This window comes from Rhinolophus sinicus, linkage group LG10 (assembly GCF_036562045.2).
Source record: "Rhinolophus sinicus isolate RSC01 linkage group LG10, ASM3656204v1, whole genome shotgun sequence".
Taxonomy (NCBI): domain Eukaryota; kingdom Metazoa; phylum Chordata; class Mammalia; order Chiroptera; family Rhinolophidae; genus Rhinolophus; species Rhinolophus sinicus.
In genome coordinates this window covers 62,234,226-62,254,488 of record NC_133759.1, presented here as the reverse complement: position 1 = coordinate 62,254,488, position 20,263 = coordinate 62,234,226, and the positions used below count along the sequence as shown (strand labels likewise).

The following is a 20,263-nucleotide window of genomic DNA, read 5'->3' as shown; positions in this document are numbered from 1 at the left end:
GTATTGTGTTTGATACAATAGTAAATACAACACACTCTGTCCTTCAGGAGTTTACAGTTTAATGACAGGGAAATATAAGTACAAAGATATTATAAAACACGATCTAAGCACTAAAATAGAATAATGAAGAGTTGATAAAACACAAATTCATTATCTCAAGACATCTTGAAGTCAGTAACTGCCTTGTGTTACAACATTAAAGACTAAGGGGAAGCCTAAGTGCATGGTTTTATTATTTTAAAAAATTATTAAAAATATTAATATCAAATGTCACTATTTTGGAATTTAGTAATTTAGTCAGGGGCTAATGTTTTCTTTTGCTTAATGAACCTCTTTTTAGAGAAAATAGGAATATTTACATACTGCTTCCGTATCCCCCAGAAGTATTTGTAAACTTAATAGCTGAAAGACCCAAAGCTGAAAGTACATTACAGTGAATAACTGGTCACTTCATTACCACGATTCATCAGCTAATTAACATCTGGTCACACCTTTTCTATATCGTTCTGCACACACATACACTACTACCCTTTTTCCAAACCATTTGAAGGTAGGTGACAGATACCATAATATTTCACTCCTAAATTTTTTGTTTTCAGCTTGTTGAGGTATAATCGACAAATAAAAATTACATATATTTAAGGTATACAACATGATTTTTTGATATACGTATACATTTTGAAATGATTACAAAATGAAGCTAATTAACATATCAGTCACTTCATGTAGTTTTGTTATTAAGATCTACTTACTTAATAAATTCAAGTGTATCATACAGTATTTTTAACTTTAGTTATCATGCTGTACATTAGATCTCCAGAAATTACTCATTCTGCATTACTGAATCTTTGTACCCTTTGACCAACATCTCTCCATTTCCCCTATCCCCCGATCCTCTGGTAGCCACCATTCTACTCTCTACTTCTATAAGTTCAACTTTCTGGATTCCACATATAACTGAGACCATGCAATATCTATGTCTGGCTTATTTTGTCCTCCAGGTTCATCCATGTTGTTGCAAATGTCATGATTTTCTTCTTTTTTAAGACTAAATAATATTACACACACACACACACACACACACCACATTTCCTTTATACACCACATTTTCTTGTTCTCCACCATCCTTCCACCTAGTAATTTTAGCCTTCATTGATGATCCTTGTTCAAATCAGTTTAACAATAGTGGTTACAGTATTGTGGTTTTGAAAATATTCTTATCAGTTATGTCACTAGTTAGATAAAATATTCTGTTTAAGTTCTTAGGGAATCATTATTCTTTGAATTTATACTCTCTTTGCCATTGCCAGGAGAAAAACTTTCAAAACAGCAACTGCATAGTTCTAACATCATTAAGAAATTAAGAGCTAAAGACAAAGAAAATGAAAATATTATTGCAAAGCTGAAGAAAAAAGTTAAAGAGCTAGAAGAAGAGTTACAACATTTAAAACAGGTGAATATTGATCATTTTCTACATACAGTTATTATATGAACAGTTGACTACGGTTTATAAAACATTTGCAATGATTTATTTGGGGTATATCCTATTGGAAAGATGTTTCCAACAATTTATTAGAGGAATGTTAAGATTTTTCTTTGTTATTCTAACATTTGAGATCCTGGAATACAGTTATTTTACCATGATATTATTTATTGAAAAATACTTTTGTCTGTTCTTATAATATAGGTCCTTGATGGCAAAGAAGAGGTTGAGAAACAACATAGAGAAAATATTAAAAAACTAAATTCTGTGGTTGAACACCAAGAAAAGGATCTTGGCCGACTTCAAGTAGACATGAATGAACTTGAAGAAAAGAACAGAAGTATTCAGGCCGCTCTTGATAGTGCATACAAGTAAGAAAATAAGCAAATATGCAACTTATGTAATAGGAATGTGGAAGAAGCCCTTTTTCTATTATCAGTAACAACACTTATAAACTGAGCTATGTACAAACTTGTAAGTATTCAAAATAAATTCAATAAAAAGAGTCCTTAGTGCAGTCAGTGTTTATTACGTGGTGAATTCTCTCCCATTCTGTAGAGCCCATGGAAATCTACATGGAAACTTCATAACCTGGGCCATGTAATTAACTGTATTATTTTAAATAAAACTTATCAATCTAATTTTTTAAGAGAACTTACTGATCTCCACAAAGCCAATGCTGCAAAGGATAGTGAGGCACAGGAAGCTGTTCTAAATCGGGAAAGGAAAGCTAAAGAAGAACTTTCCGCAGCACTAGAGAAGGTTCAAGAAGAAGCCCGTCAGCAGCAAGAAACATTAGCCATTCAAGTAAGCAATGGGTACTGAATTAATCTTTTAAATCTTGGGGCTTCTGCATATTAAAGAATCCATTAGTTAGTTTGAATCAGACCTATTACTGGTACATGTGTTATACCATGCTGGGCATCTATAATCCTGTTGGGCATTTTTTTTTAAGAATGTTGAATTATACCAAACTTAATCAGTTGTGTGTTTTTTTAAACTGTTGTTAAAATGATGCTTACATTATAACAGTATTGCCTAATTTTTTGTGAATTTCAGACTTATTTGAGAACATCGAGAAAGCTAAGGACCCTCTTACCAGAGAAGTGCACATATGCAGATAAATAATAAACCTTGCTGATAATTTCAGGAGAATCCATGTAACTCCATGGATCTCAGATGAAGGAGGAAACCCAAAATTTGTCAGGCTTTGTCTTACAAAGTATTTTGAGTTTTTTCCACTTTTTATTGTTATGAATAATGTTGCTATAAACATACATTTACAATTTTTTATGTGAACATATATTTTAAACTATTTTAGATTTTTGTCCTCAGGTCATATGGTAATCCTGTATTTAACTTTTTGAGGAACTGCCAAACTTTTCCTCAGCAGCTGCGCCATTTTACCTTCCCACCAGCAACATAATGAGGGTTTCAATTTTTCTTACATCCTTGCCAGTATTTGTTAGTCTTTTTTTTCCAATGTGCCCCTTTTAGTGGGTGTGAAGAAGTATCTGATTGTGGTGTTGATTTACATTTCCCTAATGACTACTGATGCTGAACATCTTTTCATGTGCTTATTGGACATTATGTTTCTCCTTTGGAGAAATTTATTAAAATATTCAAATCCTTTGACCATTTTTAAATTGGGTTGTCTTTTTATTGTTCTTTATATATTCTACATACTAGACCCTTATCAGATGTAGGATTTGCCAATATTTTCTCCCATTGTACAGGTTGTCTTTCTTGGTAGTGTCCTTTGATGCACGCAAGTTTTTTAAATAGATGAAGTCCAGCTTACCTATTTTTTGTTGTTGCTTGTGCTTTGGGTGTTATATTTAAGAAACTATTACTTAACCCAATGTTATGCAGATTTTCACCTGTTTCCTTCTAAGAATTTTATAGTCTTGGCTCTCACATTTAGGCCTTTTGCATGTGGATACCCAGTTGTTCTGGCACCATTTGTTAAAAAGACTATTCTCTCCTCATCGACCCCAATGCATTTTTTATTTAATTTTGCATGAGTATGTAAAACATTTACATGATTTCAAAGTGTAATATACTGAGACAATATTTGCTCCCAATTTAGCCTCTCCCCCATTCCTTTTATTTGCCTATGAGTAACCATTTGATTAGTGTTTGGTTAATTTTTTTCAGTGTTTCTTATTTGTAAATGCAAGAAAATATACATTTTCTATACATTTACTTATATACCCCCCACACATATACATGCACAAATTTACACTTATACACATATTTGTTTTTGTCTCCCTGATCCTTCTTACATGAAATATAGTTTACTATTTATAGTATTTCACAGCTTGTTTTATTTACTAAATAAAACGTCTTGGTGATCAGTCCATAGTAGAGCATAGAGCTTATTAAAAAATTCCTTTTTTATAGTTATAATTCTTCATTGTGTAAATATCCCATTGTTTATTCAGTCAGATCTTATTAATGGATATTTGGGTTGTTTTCAATATTTTGGTATTATAAATCACACTATGGTCCATATACCCCTTGTGTTTCTGCTACTCTTATCACTGGGATAGAGAAAATATTAATATTTTAAATTAAAAATATCTTGGAATGGTAATAAAGAACAATTGGGAGAATGGGAGATAGAGAGTATGGGACTGCCATTCATAAAATCATCATCTTTTACAAGTCATTTTTGTGTATTACCTTCTTGTCCGTTTCTCCGTGTACAGTTTTTTTATACTTGATATTATATATATTATTTTATAGTTTTTTCTTTTAAGATTGAAGCATACTTTTTTAAGATTTTTTATTGGGGAAGGGGAACAGGATTTTATTGGGGAACAGTGTGTACTTCCAGGCCTTTTTTCCAAGTCAAGTTGTTGTCCTTTCAATCTTAGTTGTGGAGGGTGCCGTTCAGCTTCAAGTTGTCCTTTCAGTCTTAGTTGTGGAAGGCGCAGCTCAGCTCCAGGTCCAGTTGCTGTTTTCTAGTTGCAGGGGATACAGCCAACCATCCCTTGCAGGACTCGAGGAATCGAACTGGCAACCTTGTAGTTGAGAGCCCGTGCTCTAACCAGCTGAGCCATCCGGGAGGCAGCTCAGCTCAAGGTGCCATGTTCAATCTTAGTTGCAGGGGGCAGAGCCCACCATCCCTTGCGGGACTCTAGGAGTTGAACTGGCAACCTTGTGGTTGAGAGCCCACTGGCCCATGTGGAAATCAAACCGGCAGCCTTCGGAGTTAGGAGCATGGAGCTCTAACCGCCTGAGCCACCGGGCCGGCCTTGAATCATACATTTTTATATGTCTTAACATTTATCATAATTTTAATGGGTATGTTCATGTTATGTCAACATTTGCAAAAATAGATTAACTACTGATGGATATTTAGAATATTTCGTGTTTTGTGTGTTTTTGCTAATCTAGCTGACAGTGTAGGGAATATCTTTTTATGCTTTTAGAGATTTACTTCACAGAGTAAATTCTCAAAATGTGTATGTATAACTCAGAGTGCCTATCACATTCTGCCTTGTGCTCTAAATATTTATGGCTGCATTGTTTCTCCTCCTATATTGTGGGGCAGTGACTGTGTCTTCTAAGTATTTATATACTTTTTTTTTGCCTCACAGAGTGCTTTCCTAAGTACACACATATTTACATACAGTTTTGAAATTGGTTGATGAATGGGATGTGTGAGAATCATATATGTAAAATCTCACTGGATAGTGTAGAGTATTACATATGAACAATAAGTCCACAAACACAAAATAAGTACTTAGCAAGAAGTTCTAGCTAATGTTTGAGATTGTTTGTGATAGTGTATTGCTTTTCCTCACACAGGTAGGGGACCTTAGGCTGGCACTGCAACGTGCAGAACAAGCAGCTGCCAGGAAAGAGGATTATTTACGACATGAAGTCAGTGAACTCCAGCAGGTACTGTCAGTGTTTTCCTAAGCGCAAATCCTAGGTGTGTTTTCCTAGAAATAAAAAAATGACTCGGTAGAATAATGTTCATAGAATTGAGAGGCTTGCTACCATACTTATCATTTGCTATATTTTTGTGGCTTATGTTAATAAAGTCAGAGTTGGAACCTTAAAAATATATAAGAAAAACCCTAATTCTGTTTTATAGAAAATAGTTTTATGATGATAGATTTATTGTGTATTCAGTATTGTTTTTTCATTTGTAATAGGTGATTTATTAATTATTATCAGTGTTTGATTACTATGAGGCAGATAATTAGTGGCCAGTTTTTATGTCACTACTCTTAATTTTCAGTCAGTGAATATACATAGGAAAAGGGAGAGAAAATACAACTCAGATTGATCTGTTTTTGTAAATACTTAGAAATATTTGGATGAGGAGGCAACTACAGGGAGGTTTGGATGATACTCTTATTTTAAATTGATCAAAAGGTGTCTATGTTAGAAAATGCTTTGTAAAGAGGCACTTATTTAGATACTCTCTTATGGGGCTTAACTCTAAGTATTGAATAATTAGAAATAATTTAGTTTAAAAAGTAATTCTATCTTGGAGAAATAATTTTTTCCAGAAATCTCTCATAAAGTATGTTTGCTAGTGTTTTTATTGGTGTCATCGGTAATGAATTTATGAATTCCATGATTCAGAGGCTCCAGGAAGCGGAGAATCGAAACCAAGAACTGAGTCAAAATGTTTCATCAACAACAAGACCATTACTTCGACAGATAGAAAATTTGCAAGCAACTCTAGGGTCCCAGACATCTTCGTGGGAGAAGTTAGAGAAGAATCTTTCTGATAGGCTTGGTAACTGCTTTAATTCTTAAGCTCAGTGCAGAAACCCTTCCATCTTGGTTGTAGAATTAGGATAATGGTATGAAATTGAAATTCAGTTGATCTAATAGTTAGTTATATTTTGTGTCTAACTTGTAGATTTTCACCTCTTCTCCTGTTTTACATTTATTTTCTAATATCTCAATTGACTCTTTCAAACCATTTGTTTTCCATAACACAATGTGTCAGATACTGTCTAAAATACTTCCATGTCATTTGTACTCTATTGGGGAAGGAGAACAGGACATTTTTTTGGGGAACAGTGTGTACTTCCAGGACTTTTTTCCAAGTCAAGTTGTTGTCCTTTCAATCTTAGTTGTGGACGGTGCCATTCAGCTTCAAGTTGTTGTCCTTTCAGTGTTAGTTGTGGAAGGCGCAGCTCAGCTCCAGGTCCAGTTGCTGTTGCTAGTTGCAGGGGGCGCAGCCCACCATCCCTTGCAGGAGTCGAACCGGCAACCTTGTGGTTGAGAAGACGCGCTCCAACCAACTGAGCCATCCAGGAGCTCAGCAGCAGCTCAACTCAAGGTGCCATGTTCAATCTTAGTTGCAGGGGGCACAGCCCACTATCCCTTGCGAGAGTCGAGGAATCGAACTGGCAACCTTGTGGTTGAGAGGATGCGCTCCAACCAACTGAGCGATTCGGGAGCTCAGCTGCAGCTCAGCTCAAGGTGCCGTGTTCAATCTTAGTTGCAGGGGGCGGAGCCCACTATCCCTTGTGGGATTTGAGGAGTCGAACTGGCAACCTTGGGGTTGACAGCCCAATGGCCCATGTGGGAATCGAACTGGCAGCCTTTGTTATTAGGAGCATGGAGCTCCAACCGCCTGAGCCACCGGGCCGGCCCCTGTATTCTCAGGCCACTGGGCCGGACCCTGTATTCATTTTTAACAGACTACTCCACTCAATTTTTTCCTTGTCCATTGCTAAATCTGACCTTTCTCTAGCTTGTTTGAAATCATGTAGGAGGTGGAGATTAGATATGATACTAGTCAGTGGCAAAATCCCTAGAGCAGAGATAGGTCCAAGGAGGATTGGGATCGAACCTAGTATTCAGATGCTTTGCAATCTTAAGATTTCATATTCTTCTGCTTTACAGAAATACCCCACGTTGCCCTTCTGTGCAGCTAATAAAAAGAAAATTATTCTTCCAAGATGTTTATTCAAGCACAGACAGATAGGATATGTATATATTAGATATCCTAGAAGCTAGCAAATTCATTAAAAATCCATGTGTCCATTCTATGCTTAAAACTAACTGTAATTTGAGAGACATCATGAATCGCAGACCTGAATGGGTGTCAGGAGACCTGGACTCAGGGCTTTTTTATTTTGTTTCGTTTTTTGTTTTGAATCATCCAGCCAACCAGTTTGGAGGAAGTCACTAACCATTTCTGGGCTTCTCACTGTAAATCATGATGGGTGAACTAGATAGTGGGTTTCAAACATTCTTCAGTAGATCCTTAGATGTGTCTTAGGGCTAGCTGTCATGGTGAGAGATAAGCGCTATAGATAAGGTGCTGGGCTCCTTCCAGGATGCTTTAATGGAAGTAGTGCCTCCGTTCCCTGTCTGTTTTTGATTTCCATGTAAGGTTTCTAGAAAAAGATTTACCTACTTAAAAAAAATCACTGAACTGGATGAACCTTCATGTATTGCTTAATTTATATTAAATTTAAGTCTGTCATTTTATGTCTGACAACTTTTTGAGACCAGTTTGTTATGAAATTGTGAGACATCTGAAAATGACACCTTTTGAAATGGATATTTATTTAGCAATAAATGAAAGTTAGGAGCCATCATTTTTCTGGGTTTTAAACTGTAGTCCACATTCTTTCAGGGATATGTGGTACTGTGCTAGAATATAGACAAGGCCATAGGACAAACATACCCTATAATGCTTTTAATAGGAGCACAGATACAAGGTATGATTAAAAAAATATGGTGAATGTTTAAATAAAAAAAATTATCACAGTAAAAGACAAATTGCCATTAATCCTCCTCAAAATACTCCCCCTCGCTTCGAACACACTTATCCCATTTTTCTTGCCACTTTCTGAAGCAGTTCTGGAAGTCCTCTTTAGTGAGTGTCTTTAGTTGTGGTGTTGTGGTTGCCTTGATGTCTGGAATCAGTTCAAAATGTTTACCTTTCCTGGTCATTTTGACTTTGGGGAAGAGCCAGAAGTCACACAGTGCCAGATCCAATGAATAAGGTGGATGAGGACTCACCACAATGTTTTTATTTGACAGAAATTGCAGTACCAGAAGAGATGTGTGACATGGAGCCTTTCTTGTGATCGAAAAATATGGTAAATACTGCTGCTGAGTGCCATCCAATGAAAAAGCAGGACTCTTCAATACGGGAAGTGGCACATCGAACCTTAGTAACAGTGTGTGACAAGTTTCAACTTGTTCAGTGCAATCAATCAGGTGTGAGCTATGGTTGACAGAAGCTGTGTTTTAAAGTGGGCCATAAATCATCCTCCATCATGACAACGCTCCATGTCACACATGACTTTTGGTATGGCAATTTCTGTCAAATAAAAACATTACAGTGTATCCTCATCCACCTTATTCACTGGATCTGTCACCATGTGACTTCTGGCTCTTCCCCAAAGTCAAAATGACTCAAGACATCGAGGCAGCAACGACAGCACAACTAAAGACACTCAGGAAAGAGGACTTCCAGAACTGCTTCAGAAAGTGGCAAGAACAATGGGATCAGTGTGTTCAAAGCGAGGAGGAGTATTTTGACGGGGATTAATGGCAATGTGTCTTTCACTGTGATAAATTTTTTTATCTAAACATTGACCGTATTGTTTGATCACACCTTGTACAGTATGGAACAGAATATAAAAGGTGTAATAGAGATATTATTAGGTTTACTTTGAAGAGGAAATATGAAAATTCTTGCCTTGGCTCAATCTCAATCTTATCCACAAGTCTTTTTTGCAATTGAAAATTTTTATTGAGATAATTATAGATTGACATGCAGTTATAAGAAATAATACAGAGTCGTCCTATACACATTTTCTCCAGTATCTCCAAATGTTAACATTTTGTAAAATTATAATATGATATCACGACCAGGGTATTGACATTGATAGTCTACTTATTTTATTCAGATTTTCCCAGTTTTACTGGTACTCATTTGTGTGTGTGTGTGTCTGTGTGTATATTACATTCTATACAATTTTGCCACTTGTGTGGGTTCATGTATCCATCACTACAGTCAAGATATTGAACAGTTTCAACATCACATCATTATAACCACACTTAACCACCTTCAGGGCCCTCCCTTCCTGTCCCAAATCCCTTGGCAACCATTAATCTGTCCTCTATTTCTAAAATTTTGGAATTTCAAAATGCTGTACAAATGGAACTGTGTTAATATGTGACATTTGGGGTTGGCTTTTTTGCTCACCTTAATTTCCTGGAGATTCATCCAAGTTATTGTGTGTGTCATTGATTTAGTCTTTTTATTGCTGAGTGTTTTTTCGAGGTATGTATGTACCGCGTTTTGTTTACCTGATGAAGGAAGTGTGGGCTGACTCTAGATTTTGTCTGTACAGATAAGCTACTATAAACATTCATTACAAGTTTTAGTGTGAACATAAGGTTTCATTTCTCTGGATAAATACCCAAGTGTGCAATTGCTGGGTAGTTGCATGTTTAGTTTTTAAAGAAAATAACCAAACTGTTTTCCAAAGTGGCTGCATATATGAGAGTAATCCAGTCTCTCCACATCCTGGCCAGCATTTTGTGTTACTCCTGTTTTTTCTTTTAGTTATTCAGACAGGTGATGGTGGTATCTCATTAGGATTTTGCTATGGATTTCCCTAATGACTAATGATGTTGAACATCATTTCATGTGCTTATTTTCTATTTGTACATTCTCTTTGGTGAAATGTCTATTTAGGTCTTTTGCCATTGTTTAAATCGGATTGTTTATATTTTCATTGTTAAGTTTGGAGACTTCTTTATATATTCTAGATAATAGTTTTAGCTAATGTGGTTTCCATTTATTTTTATCTAAGTCTGTAGCTTGTCTTTTCATCCTGTTCACATAGAACAAAAGTTTAAAATTTTGAAGAAGTCCATTTTATCAATTTTCTTTTTATTCTTTTTTTTTAAAATTTTCAATTATAGTAGACATTCAGTGTTATATTACTATGATGTACAGCATAGTGATTAGACATTTATATAACTTACAAAGTGATCCCCCGATAAGTCTTGCACCCACCTGGCACCTACAGTTATTACAATATTATTGATTATATTCCCTAAGGTGTACTTTACTATTCCCTATGCTGTACTTTACATTTCCATGACTATTTTGTAATTGCCAATTTGTATTTTTTAATCCCTTCACGTTTTTTATCCAGCCCCCCCAACTTGCCTCCTATCTGGCAAGCATCAGTTTGTTCTCTGTATTTTTATAAGTTTGTTTGTGGGTTTTGTTTTGTTTTTAATTGGGGTGTATTGGGGAACAGTGTGTTTCTCCAGGACACATCAGTTCCAAGTAGTTGTTCTTCAACCTGTTTATCCATTGGTCTTTTGATTGGAGCATTTAATCCATTTACATTTAAAGTGATATTGATTGGTATGTAGTTATTTCTATTTTAGCGATTGTTTTTGGAGTTTTTCTCTCTTATTTTCTTGCTCTCTTGTTTATTGATGACTTTCTGTTGTGTTTGGATTTCTTTCTCTTTATTTCTTGTGTATCTTTTGTAGGTTTTTGGTTTGTGGTTACAATGTGCCTCATATATACCAAGCTGTGCTTATAGCAGCCTGTTTTAAGTTGATGGCTCCTTAAGAGTTCCAATATATTCTAAAATCACGACCACTTTGACTCACCCCCTCCTAATTTATGTTTTGTCATTGTTTATTTACTTTGTGTGTGTGTGTGTGTGTGTGTGTGTGTGTGTGCATCCCTTAAATTACTGTTGTAATTACATATGATCTTCCTACTTTTGCCTTTTAACCTTTGTACTAGCTTTAATGTTGGTCGACCCACTGCTTTTATTATGTGTTTGCCTTTGTCAGTGAGGATTTTTTTGTGTGATACTTTCTTACTCATATTTTTTATTTTTCTTCTTTTTAAAGAAGTTCCTTTGTCATTTCTTGTAATGCTGGTTTGGTGGTGATGAACTCCTTCAGCCTTTTTGTTCTGGAAATAATCAATTTTTCTTTTCATGGCTCATGCTTTTGGTGTCAAACCTAAGTACTCTTTCCCATCCCTAGATCCTGATTATTTCTCCTATTTTTTGCATAACATTTGGTTTTATACTTAACTTTATGATCCATTTTCATATATGGTGTGAAGTTTCGTTTGAGGGGCTTTTTTTGGCCTTTGGATATCTAATTGCTGCAGCACCATTTGTTGATCCACTACTCTTTTAATATATAACTCCACTTTAAAATTAAAATATTTTGGGGAAAAATGATAAAGCAGGTACAAATTAAGATTGGTTCTTTTGTCTGTGTAGGCATTCCTGCCTTAGACAATAAGTAGTTACAGTTTTAAGTGTGGCTACTTGTATCACTAAAAGTTTGAAGTCAGAATTGACTTGATGTCTTGGCCTCTAGGTTATATGTATATGTGATTTTTCTTTTTTATCCTGCATTCAGGTGAATCCCAGACCTTGTTGGCATCAGCGGTTGAAAGAGAACGTGCGGCTGTAGAAGAACTCCTTGCCAACAAAATTCAAATGTCTTCCATGGAGTCACAGAATTCTCTCTTAAGACAGGAAAACAGTAGATTTCAGGTCCAGCTAGAATCAGAGAAAAACAGGCTAAGAAAACTGGAAGATGAAAATAATAGGTGAGCATATTCTAGAGTGTTAATTTTGGCATTTCAAAGCATTTAAAAACATGCTGTTCATTTTTAGCTTCATAGCACTAAAGAGAACTAAAAATATATACTTTCAGCGTTTAAAGTCAGAGTCATTAGTAATGGAATATTATAGCACGACAGTACTGGGATTTATTGAACCTCACGTGTTTTTGAAATTATGTGGCATGATCTGTATGTATTTGTATTTTCTAGGGAAAGGATTTATTGTTTTAATCAGACTTTTTAAAAATAAGTCTGCAACCACAAAATAGTTTGAGATCACTCATTGGAGTTATTTTTATATTAAAAGGGTGTTAGCAGTGTTCTAATCTTTCTAAATAAATGTTCTGGTTCTTTGGAAATACAGGCTATAAAATCCATCTATCTGAAACTATATCAGGGCTGTGATTAGTGTGTTTTTACCCTCTTGAGTAAAATTTCCTTGGAAATTTTACTTGTAAAAGAGTAATCAAGTAAAAATGATGTATAAAGTAAAATATCTGAACTTTTGCAAACATTTTCATAGAACCCCATAACAAGCTTTTGTGGAATCTGAACCTATTATACGATGGTTGTATTCAAAATTCTTTTTAGAAAGTCTCTTTTCAAATGAAGTCTTAACCCAAAACACCAATAAATAAAATGCACAAAAGTAAATAGTTTGGCTTCTGAGTAAAACCCCAGTCATTGGGAGAACAGTTGGAAAATCAGGCTGATAATAAAAATGACTACTAAATATGTAACTGGAGTTAATAAAGTAGTGAGATTTTAATAGTCTATACTATCATCTTTTTTGTTTTGTTTCATTCCCTCTGGCTTAATAGGTACCAGGTTGAATTAGAAAACCTAAAAGATGAATATGTAAGAACACTTGAAGAGACAAGAAAAGAAAAGGTATGTCTGTCAGTGTTTGCTCACCTCTTAGGTCTTCCATTAGAGAATGGTTGAGGAATGAACTAATGAGATGACAAGATGAAATGGTGAGGTTATTGCTTTTGGAACTTGATTTTTTGTAGTAAAACAAATAGGAGTATATATAATACTTTATGCTCCTAACTCTGAGATTGACTTATGATGGTGGTTTAGTATTACAGGAATTATCTAACTGTATCTCTCTCCATTAGACACTGTTGAGTAGTCAGTTAGAAATGGAGAAAATGAAAGTTGAACAAGAAAGGAAGAAAGCAATTTTTACTCAAGAAACAATAAAAGAAAAGGTATTGAATTTTGCCTTTTATTTTGTTTTTGGTGTAACCAGTTCGTAGCTGTTGTTATTAATCTTTGATTGTTTTGTAATTTTATTTATACTTTATTTTATTTATTTATATTATAATTTATTTATAAATTTCATTTATAAGTACCATTTGTAATGTCTCAAATCCGTAGAGTGATTCATTCTAGTAGTGTAATCAGTATCCATCTCAGATAGATCCAAAGTAATTTGAGTGTATACAAAGAAATCTGTGATTTCTAGGGTTTGAATTACAAAACTTCTTTTTAAATTAATGTCATGCTCTCATTGAAATTGGTTCGCCTCATTTGGCCCATAGGCACTTTGGGAGTAAAACTGGTTCTTCACTTTCTTTCTGGTAATTTTTCTAAAGTGAGTTTCCTATATTTAAAGGATTGGAGTATACTCAGTAGTTAGCATCATATATTAAAACTACCAATATGGACATTGAAATTACTGTTTGAATTTATTTTGAATAATAAAAAAAAATTTTTTTAAATGATGGATAAGCCAGAAACACTATGGTTTGTGAGACTCATTAGTAATCTTACTCTAAAGAAATAGATTTTAATTGGTATTATGTTATAGAATATGAAGCAGTTCATATAATTGTTTCAACAAGAACATTCTCATTTCATTAAAAATAAACCAAATTATGTTGGTACTATATACATGGATCCTGAGATGATTTGACCAAGGCTATCTATACTTTTAAATTACTAAATATTGTGCTTTGGATAAGAGTTCAGAAATTATATCTTTTTATGAGATAACATTTTATGAGAAAAGTAGAATGAGTCTTTGTTGTCATTCATTCTAGAAAAGTTTCTTGCTTTGTTTTATTTATCATTCTACTCTTTAATCTGAACTGAATTTTTTTCTTACTCCTTAAGGAACGGAAGCCATTTTCTGTTTCTAGCACTCCCACAATGTCACGCTCGAGTTCAGTGAGTGGAGTTGAGATGGCAGGGCTACAAACATCTTTTCTGTCTCAGGTGATGTTTTATTTCATACATGTACTTAGTGCTTAAACTGAATAATGATAAAGGGAATATGCAAATAGCATTTGCCTATCACCAAGACCTTGCCATGCCATAGGCAATTCATCCGAGTATTTGTGAAGGAGTACTAATTGCCCTGAGGAAATATAGATGATTTTCTACCTTTGAGAAAATCATAGACATTTTAAAGCAAGAATGGATAGAATCATTTTGTTTATACCTTGTAATGGAACACAATCTATAATAACTAAATAACTATGTGTTTTCTTTAATTAAATAGGATGAGCCTCATGATTACTCATTTGGGCCAATGTCTGTATCAGCAAATGGAAACAATCTTTATGATGCCGTAAGGATGGGAGCAGGATCGAGTATTATTGAAAATCTACAGTCTCAGCTAAAACTAAGGGAAGGAGAAATTACTCATTTACAGGTATTGGAAAAATTAAATATGCTGTAAGTAAATGAAGTTGTGATGCCCAATAAGAAACACTCTTTAGATCCACCTGAACTCTGAGCACATTGAGAAATAAATCAAATAATGGCATGTGAAGCCCCAAATATATTCCATATATTAATGATGAAGGCTAGTTGGGAGACATTAGCCAAGAATAAGAGCCAAATGAGCCTGCTAACTGATTGCACCAGAATCAGGGAGACTACTTAACTCTGTCCCAGGAAATGCTGGGCTGGAGTAGGCCCCCATATGCTGCAGTCTGCCTGGGTAAGACTTACAGGCTGCTAGGAGCAGAGAGATCTTTGCAGGCAGCTTTTCCAAACATTCCGAAAGGGAAGTCACTGGGCTGAGCATACACATTACGCTTCCCAGATTTACCACTTACACAGATAAGTTGCTCCAACTCCCCTGTTAGGAGTGCAGAGGTGATGAGACAGGTTAGAACTGTAATACTGTCACCTGGAAGGAAACATCCAGAGTGGGAGGGAGCAGCCTCCCATTTTGTCTTTTTAAAAACAATGTAGTGAGAAATATTAAACGTTTTACCTGTTTTCATTGTTAAACTTGATACACTCAAAAGTAAAACTTTTCTGTTCCCATTGTATGACTTCAGTGAGTTGAAAATATTAATTACTCTATTAAAGAAGACGTTCTTGAATTGGGAAATATAGATCAGAATAATCTTAATACTTGTTATGTGTATGTAGCCTGGTACGAGGGCCCAGATTAATTTATTCGGTAGTCACGATAGTTTATCAATCTGATCTACACATTTGAAGCTAAATTAAATGATGTTTTTATTTCTCTGGGTTTTCATACTAATTTAGACTAACTGAAATACATGCTACTTCCTTAGAGAAAAATACAGGGTTGTGTATTTCAAACAGATGATTGGATTTCCTTTAGTTTTTAATTTCTCTTTCATGCCATGTTTCCCCGAAAATAAGACCTAGCTGGATAATCAGCTCTAATGAGACTTTTGGAGTAAAAATTAATATAAGACCCAATATTACATTACATTATATTATATTATATTATTATTATACTATACTGATACTATACTATACGACCTGGTCTTATACTATGTATAAGACCTGGTGTTTTATATTTATATTATATCATATCATACCCGGTCTTACAGTAAAATAAGACTTAGTCTTATTTTAGTCTTATTTTAATTTTTGCTCCAAAAGACACATTAGAGTTGATTGTCCAGCTAGGTCTTATTTTCGGGGAAACACGGAAGTAAACCCTGTAAATCGGTTAGTAGTAAACCCTGTAAGTGTAAATATCTCAGGAAAGTTGGAACTCCTTTTTTTTTGCCACTATTTCCTTTTTCTTAAGGAAGATCTACGTCATGTTGATGTATCTATTTCTTAAAAAATAACATGCTAGATATATTTATATTAGTGGGAGCATTAAGCAAGATATATATTTTGTTTGAATTACTTTCTGGTAATGTTCCTCAGCTAGAAATTGGCAATCTAGAAAAAACACGCTCGATAATGGCTGAAGAGCTAGTTAAGTTAACAAATCAAAATGATGAACTTGAAGAGAAAGTGAAGGAGATACCCAAACTTCGAACTCAGCTAAGAGTAAGTATTCTTCACTTAAGGATGAATCTAAGATATTTTAATCCAGTTACATTATATCTCATATAGTTAGTTTATATAAAATGCATATATATGTTAATGATTTCTTTGAAAATCAGAGTATTAGTATTTGAGTAAAGAACTTTAAAGGTGAATCTTGTATCTTTCCTGTCACATTATATCTTCAAACTATTTTTCATAATCATGTTTAATCCCATATAGGAAAATAACTAGCTTTTATTTGGCCAAGGTTCATTTATAATACTGCACTTTTGTATGATCTTAGTGCTATTTTTTCATTGACATTATATGTATCACAATTAGCATATATGGTATTAGTAGTCACTGTTAAGCCATATATGAGAATTTTCTTTTTTCTTTTTCATATTGGCTAAATGCCAGGTAATTCTTAAACCACAGTGAACCAAAGAGACTAAAATTTCATCAAATGTGCGTAAATTAATGGGAAAAAACATTGATTAAGCTATTTTGGGGGAAACTACAGATTTAGTGGAGAGGTATGGTAAAATTGATAGCCATTTGGCTTGAGGTATTTTGTGTGTTTTTTTTGTTTTTGTTTTTAATTCTTTTACTTGCTATTTATTGCAACAGACTGGAGTGTGAGTTTAATTTTTATAAGAGCTGGCTATATACTTTTATTTAGATTGTAATGTGTTTATTGGTGATTCATAATATAAATATAATCAAGATATTCTGTACAATTATTTTACAAATTGTAAACAAATATATTTTGTAGGATTTGGATCAAAGATACAACACGATTCTCCAGATGTATGGAGAAAAAGCAGAAGAGGCAGAAGAACTTCGATTAGATCTTGAAGATGTAAAAAATATGTATAAGACTCAAATAGATGAACTTTTAAGACAAAGGCTCAGTTAACTTCTGAAAATTACAATCCCATCAAACTGAATGTAAACATTTAATAGCTAAATTCAGACTTTCAATAAATTCTCTTACAAAATTAAAAAGTAGAATTTACTGTAGATTAAAAAATTGAAAAAGGTTATTGTATATAGTAATATTTGCAGTTAAATTATTTTGTGCAATATTTGAATTTTATTTTTGAAACTCTTTAAAAATTTATTTTTTAAAGCATTTTTTTCCCCCTAGAATAGCAAAGAGATTTATTATTTTATCCTTATGTCAATATGGTTAGGGAAGGAGAATGGTGTTCATATGTTGTATTACAGATAAATACTTGTATTTATAATTTATATGTGTTTGTATATATTGAGAACATTTAATGAATGATATTAACATATTGAAACTTTGGAATTTTTCACACTTAAATCTTCAACATTTCTAATTACTACTCATGAAAATGGACAATAAGTGTTCAAGTAAAAAAAAAGTTACTAAATTTCCGGTTGTGAAATTTTGAACTAATTCTTTTCTTTTAAACTAGAAGTCACACTGACACTGAAATTTAAAGGGTGAATAATTTAAATTAAAAAATTTTTGTGGTCTGAACATTTATTTCACCCACATTCCACAATTAAGTCTATATAAATTTTATTTAACTTATCTGGAGCTGTAGATATTCAAAGTTATCTAGGTATGATTGGATAATGGAAAAAATTTACTTATAATGATTTTGTGATGGTATTAGTAACAAGTGATTTTTTTTATCACCCTATAAAATGAGTCAAAGTAATAAAATTATTAACATAATTCTCTCTGAAAATTAATTCATATTTTGTAAAGCCTTATTTTTGGCACATTAAAAATGAATGTTTGATATTGCAGAAAATTCATAACAAAATTGAGAAATTGTAGGATTTAATTTAAATTTGGCATTTGCAGTTCTGTGTAATTTATCATTTTATTTTTTTCTTGAACCTTTAAACACAAAAATGGGGCAGAATAGCGTTAAAAAATAGCTATGCCTTTTTCCAAATGTTATTTTGTTCAAAACTTAACCCGGCTGTATTTTAGATTAGTGAAATATTATAAAACGTGTTATCACTGAAAGTCATTTAGCTGCCTTTACTTGCAAATAAACACTCTCATTTAATTTTTAGTTAAATTTTAAACACTAGAACTTCAGAATGTACCTATAAGTAAGCCATTTGAAGAATTGAAATGCTTTTCAGGGCAATTCAAGTAACCTCATTTTTGTTCTTTTTGTATTCCATACAGTATTTCTGTCACTGGATCTCTGATGTGTAGCATTAATAATATTCTTTCAGTGTAAGCCAAATTCAAAAAATTAATTTTCTGTATTTTAGTGATTAAAAATCAGGGTAACAGCTTTTTGTCATCTTATTTTTTTAGTATTCAGGGGCTGACGGGGAATGACAAGACTGATAGCAATAAGAAATGTACAGAATTAGACAATTTAGGAAACTTAGGTTGCAAAATTCTGTCAAGTGTTTGAAACTAGAAGTTTAGGAATTATGAAACTGTTCTTTTAAAATATCCATTAGTAAGAAAAAAACCTTTAGTTGTGGAGAAAAGATTGCAATAAAGCTCCTATACTTTACAATTCCATAATATTAAACATTCTCTTCTCTTAATCCTTATTAACATTAATAAAATCAATTCAACTTAAAACTTTAAAGTGTTTTCAATTTATTTAAAAATGGCAAGCAGCTCATTTAGTCTCTGGCTGTATATACCATATGTTGTTCTTTATCCACAAATTAATAGCTGATATTCATACTGATCTTATCTTACTATATAGACTTAGATCTCTCAATACATTTATAAGTTGAGAAGTGTACTGAATCAATTTCTTAAAAAACTCCACTAAGTAACAGAATACATATTAAACATTGGTTGCTGTATTTTGCTTTGTCTTTAAAACTTCTCCATATTCTAGTAAATTGTTTACATTGTAATGCATAAAAGAATAGTTTGCAGTTTGATGTTCTCATTCTTGAAAGAAAACAAAGGTACTATAAATCAACACTTTCAAGAATATGAAAAAAGAACAAGAGGTATGAACATTGTTTTATGTATAAACATCGAAGCACTGATGATAAACATCCTTGTAACTGTTGGGAAACTAAATTGAGACCTCCATTTCTTTCTTTTCTTTGCCTCTTTTTTGGAACTTCCAGCTTTACAGTGTTTTAGCATATGGGAATGTATCAAATGTATCTATATTGTGGTTTAAGATAGTCTAAATATGGATAATTTCTGACCTAGGGAAACATTAATTTTTGTAGTTAAGTAAGTGAAAAGAATGTTCAGGAAAAATATTTTCTTGTGATCCCTCAATTGGCATTTGATTTATTAATTGAAAATTTTATTCAAATGCTTATTAAAAGTATATGATTTATAGTATTTAGAAAGTAGCCACAAGAAAAAAGAAAATGACTGTAGGTATTTTATCTTGTTTTGCTACTGTTTATGTTTAGTATGTATACATTTGTTCTAGAGTGTCATAATTTTTTTCATTTAAAAATTCTAATTTTCCTTATTCAGTTTTAAACTATAACTATATTTTGTGAAGGGCTGAAAGTCTGATTTAAACTACACATTGATATTATAAATATTTCAATTCTAAATAAAAGGTAATGTAAATAATAAGCATGGATCTGATTTGAATAAAGATTTAAAAATAGTAGTAATGTATTTCATTTTTAACAATTTAAAGTCAATACCAGTGAATGGAGATAGTATTGTTTTATGAAGATAATATAACTTGTATAACTTTAGAATTCATATTTTAAGAAAATGAGGATAAGCCCAAATTTTTTATGAATTATAAATATTATTATTAGTATTAAACCAGTTTTTCTAATGCAGATGTATTTTTGGAAAACACAATTTTAAGATCTGCTTATTATAATTAACTGGAAATTACTGTAAGGATGATTTGTGGCTTTTTAAAATCTGAAACGATATGAAGATA

The 20,263-nt window shown here is 33.1% G+C and overlaps 1 protein-coding gene across 1 annotated transcript in view; it reads left to right on the top strand.

Annotated features, from left to right (window-relative positions):
* TMF1 (TATA element modulatory factor 1) overlaps positions 1-18,964 on the top strand; it is a 29,655-nt gene extending 10,691 nt beyond the window's left edge. Inside the window, exons 6-17 of the mRNA XM_019711727.2 lie at positions 1,311-1,453; positions 1,688-1,854; positions 2,134-2,290; positions 5,300-5,392; positions 6,089-6,245; positions 11,897-12,089; positions 12,926-12,995; positions 13,226-13,318; positions 14,226-14,327; positions 14,614-14,766; positions 16,260-16,385; positions 17,140-18,964. Of these exons, the coding sequence (XP_019567286.2) occupies positions 1,311-1,453; positions 1,688-1,854; positions 2,134-2,290; positions 5,300-5,392; positions 6,089-6,245; positions 11,897-12,089; positions 12,926-12,995; positions 13,226-13,318; positions 14,226-14,327; positions 14,614-14,766; positions 16,260-16,385; positions 17,140-17,283 (1,598 nt within the window). The 3' untranslated portion in view covers positions 17,284-18,964. The remainder of the gene's footprint in view (positions 1-1,310; positions 1,454-1,687; positions 1,855-2,133; positions 2,291-5,299; positions 5,393-6,088; positions 6,246-11,896; positions 12,090-12,925; positions 12,996-13,225; positions 13,319-14,225; positions 14,328-14,613; positions 14,767-16,259; positions 16,386-17,139) is intronic.
* The last annotated feature ends 1,299 nt before the right edge of the window (positions 18,965-20,263 follow it).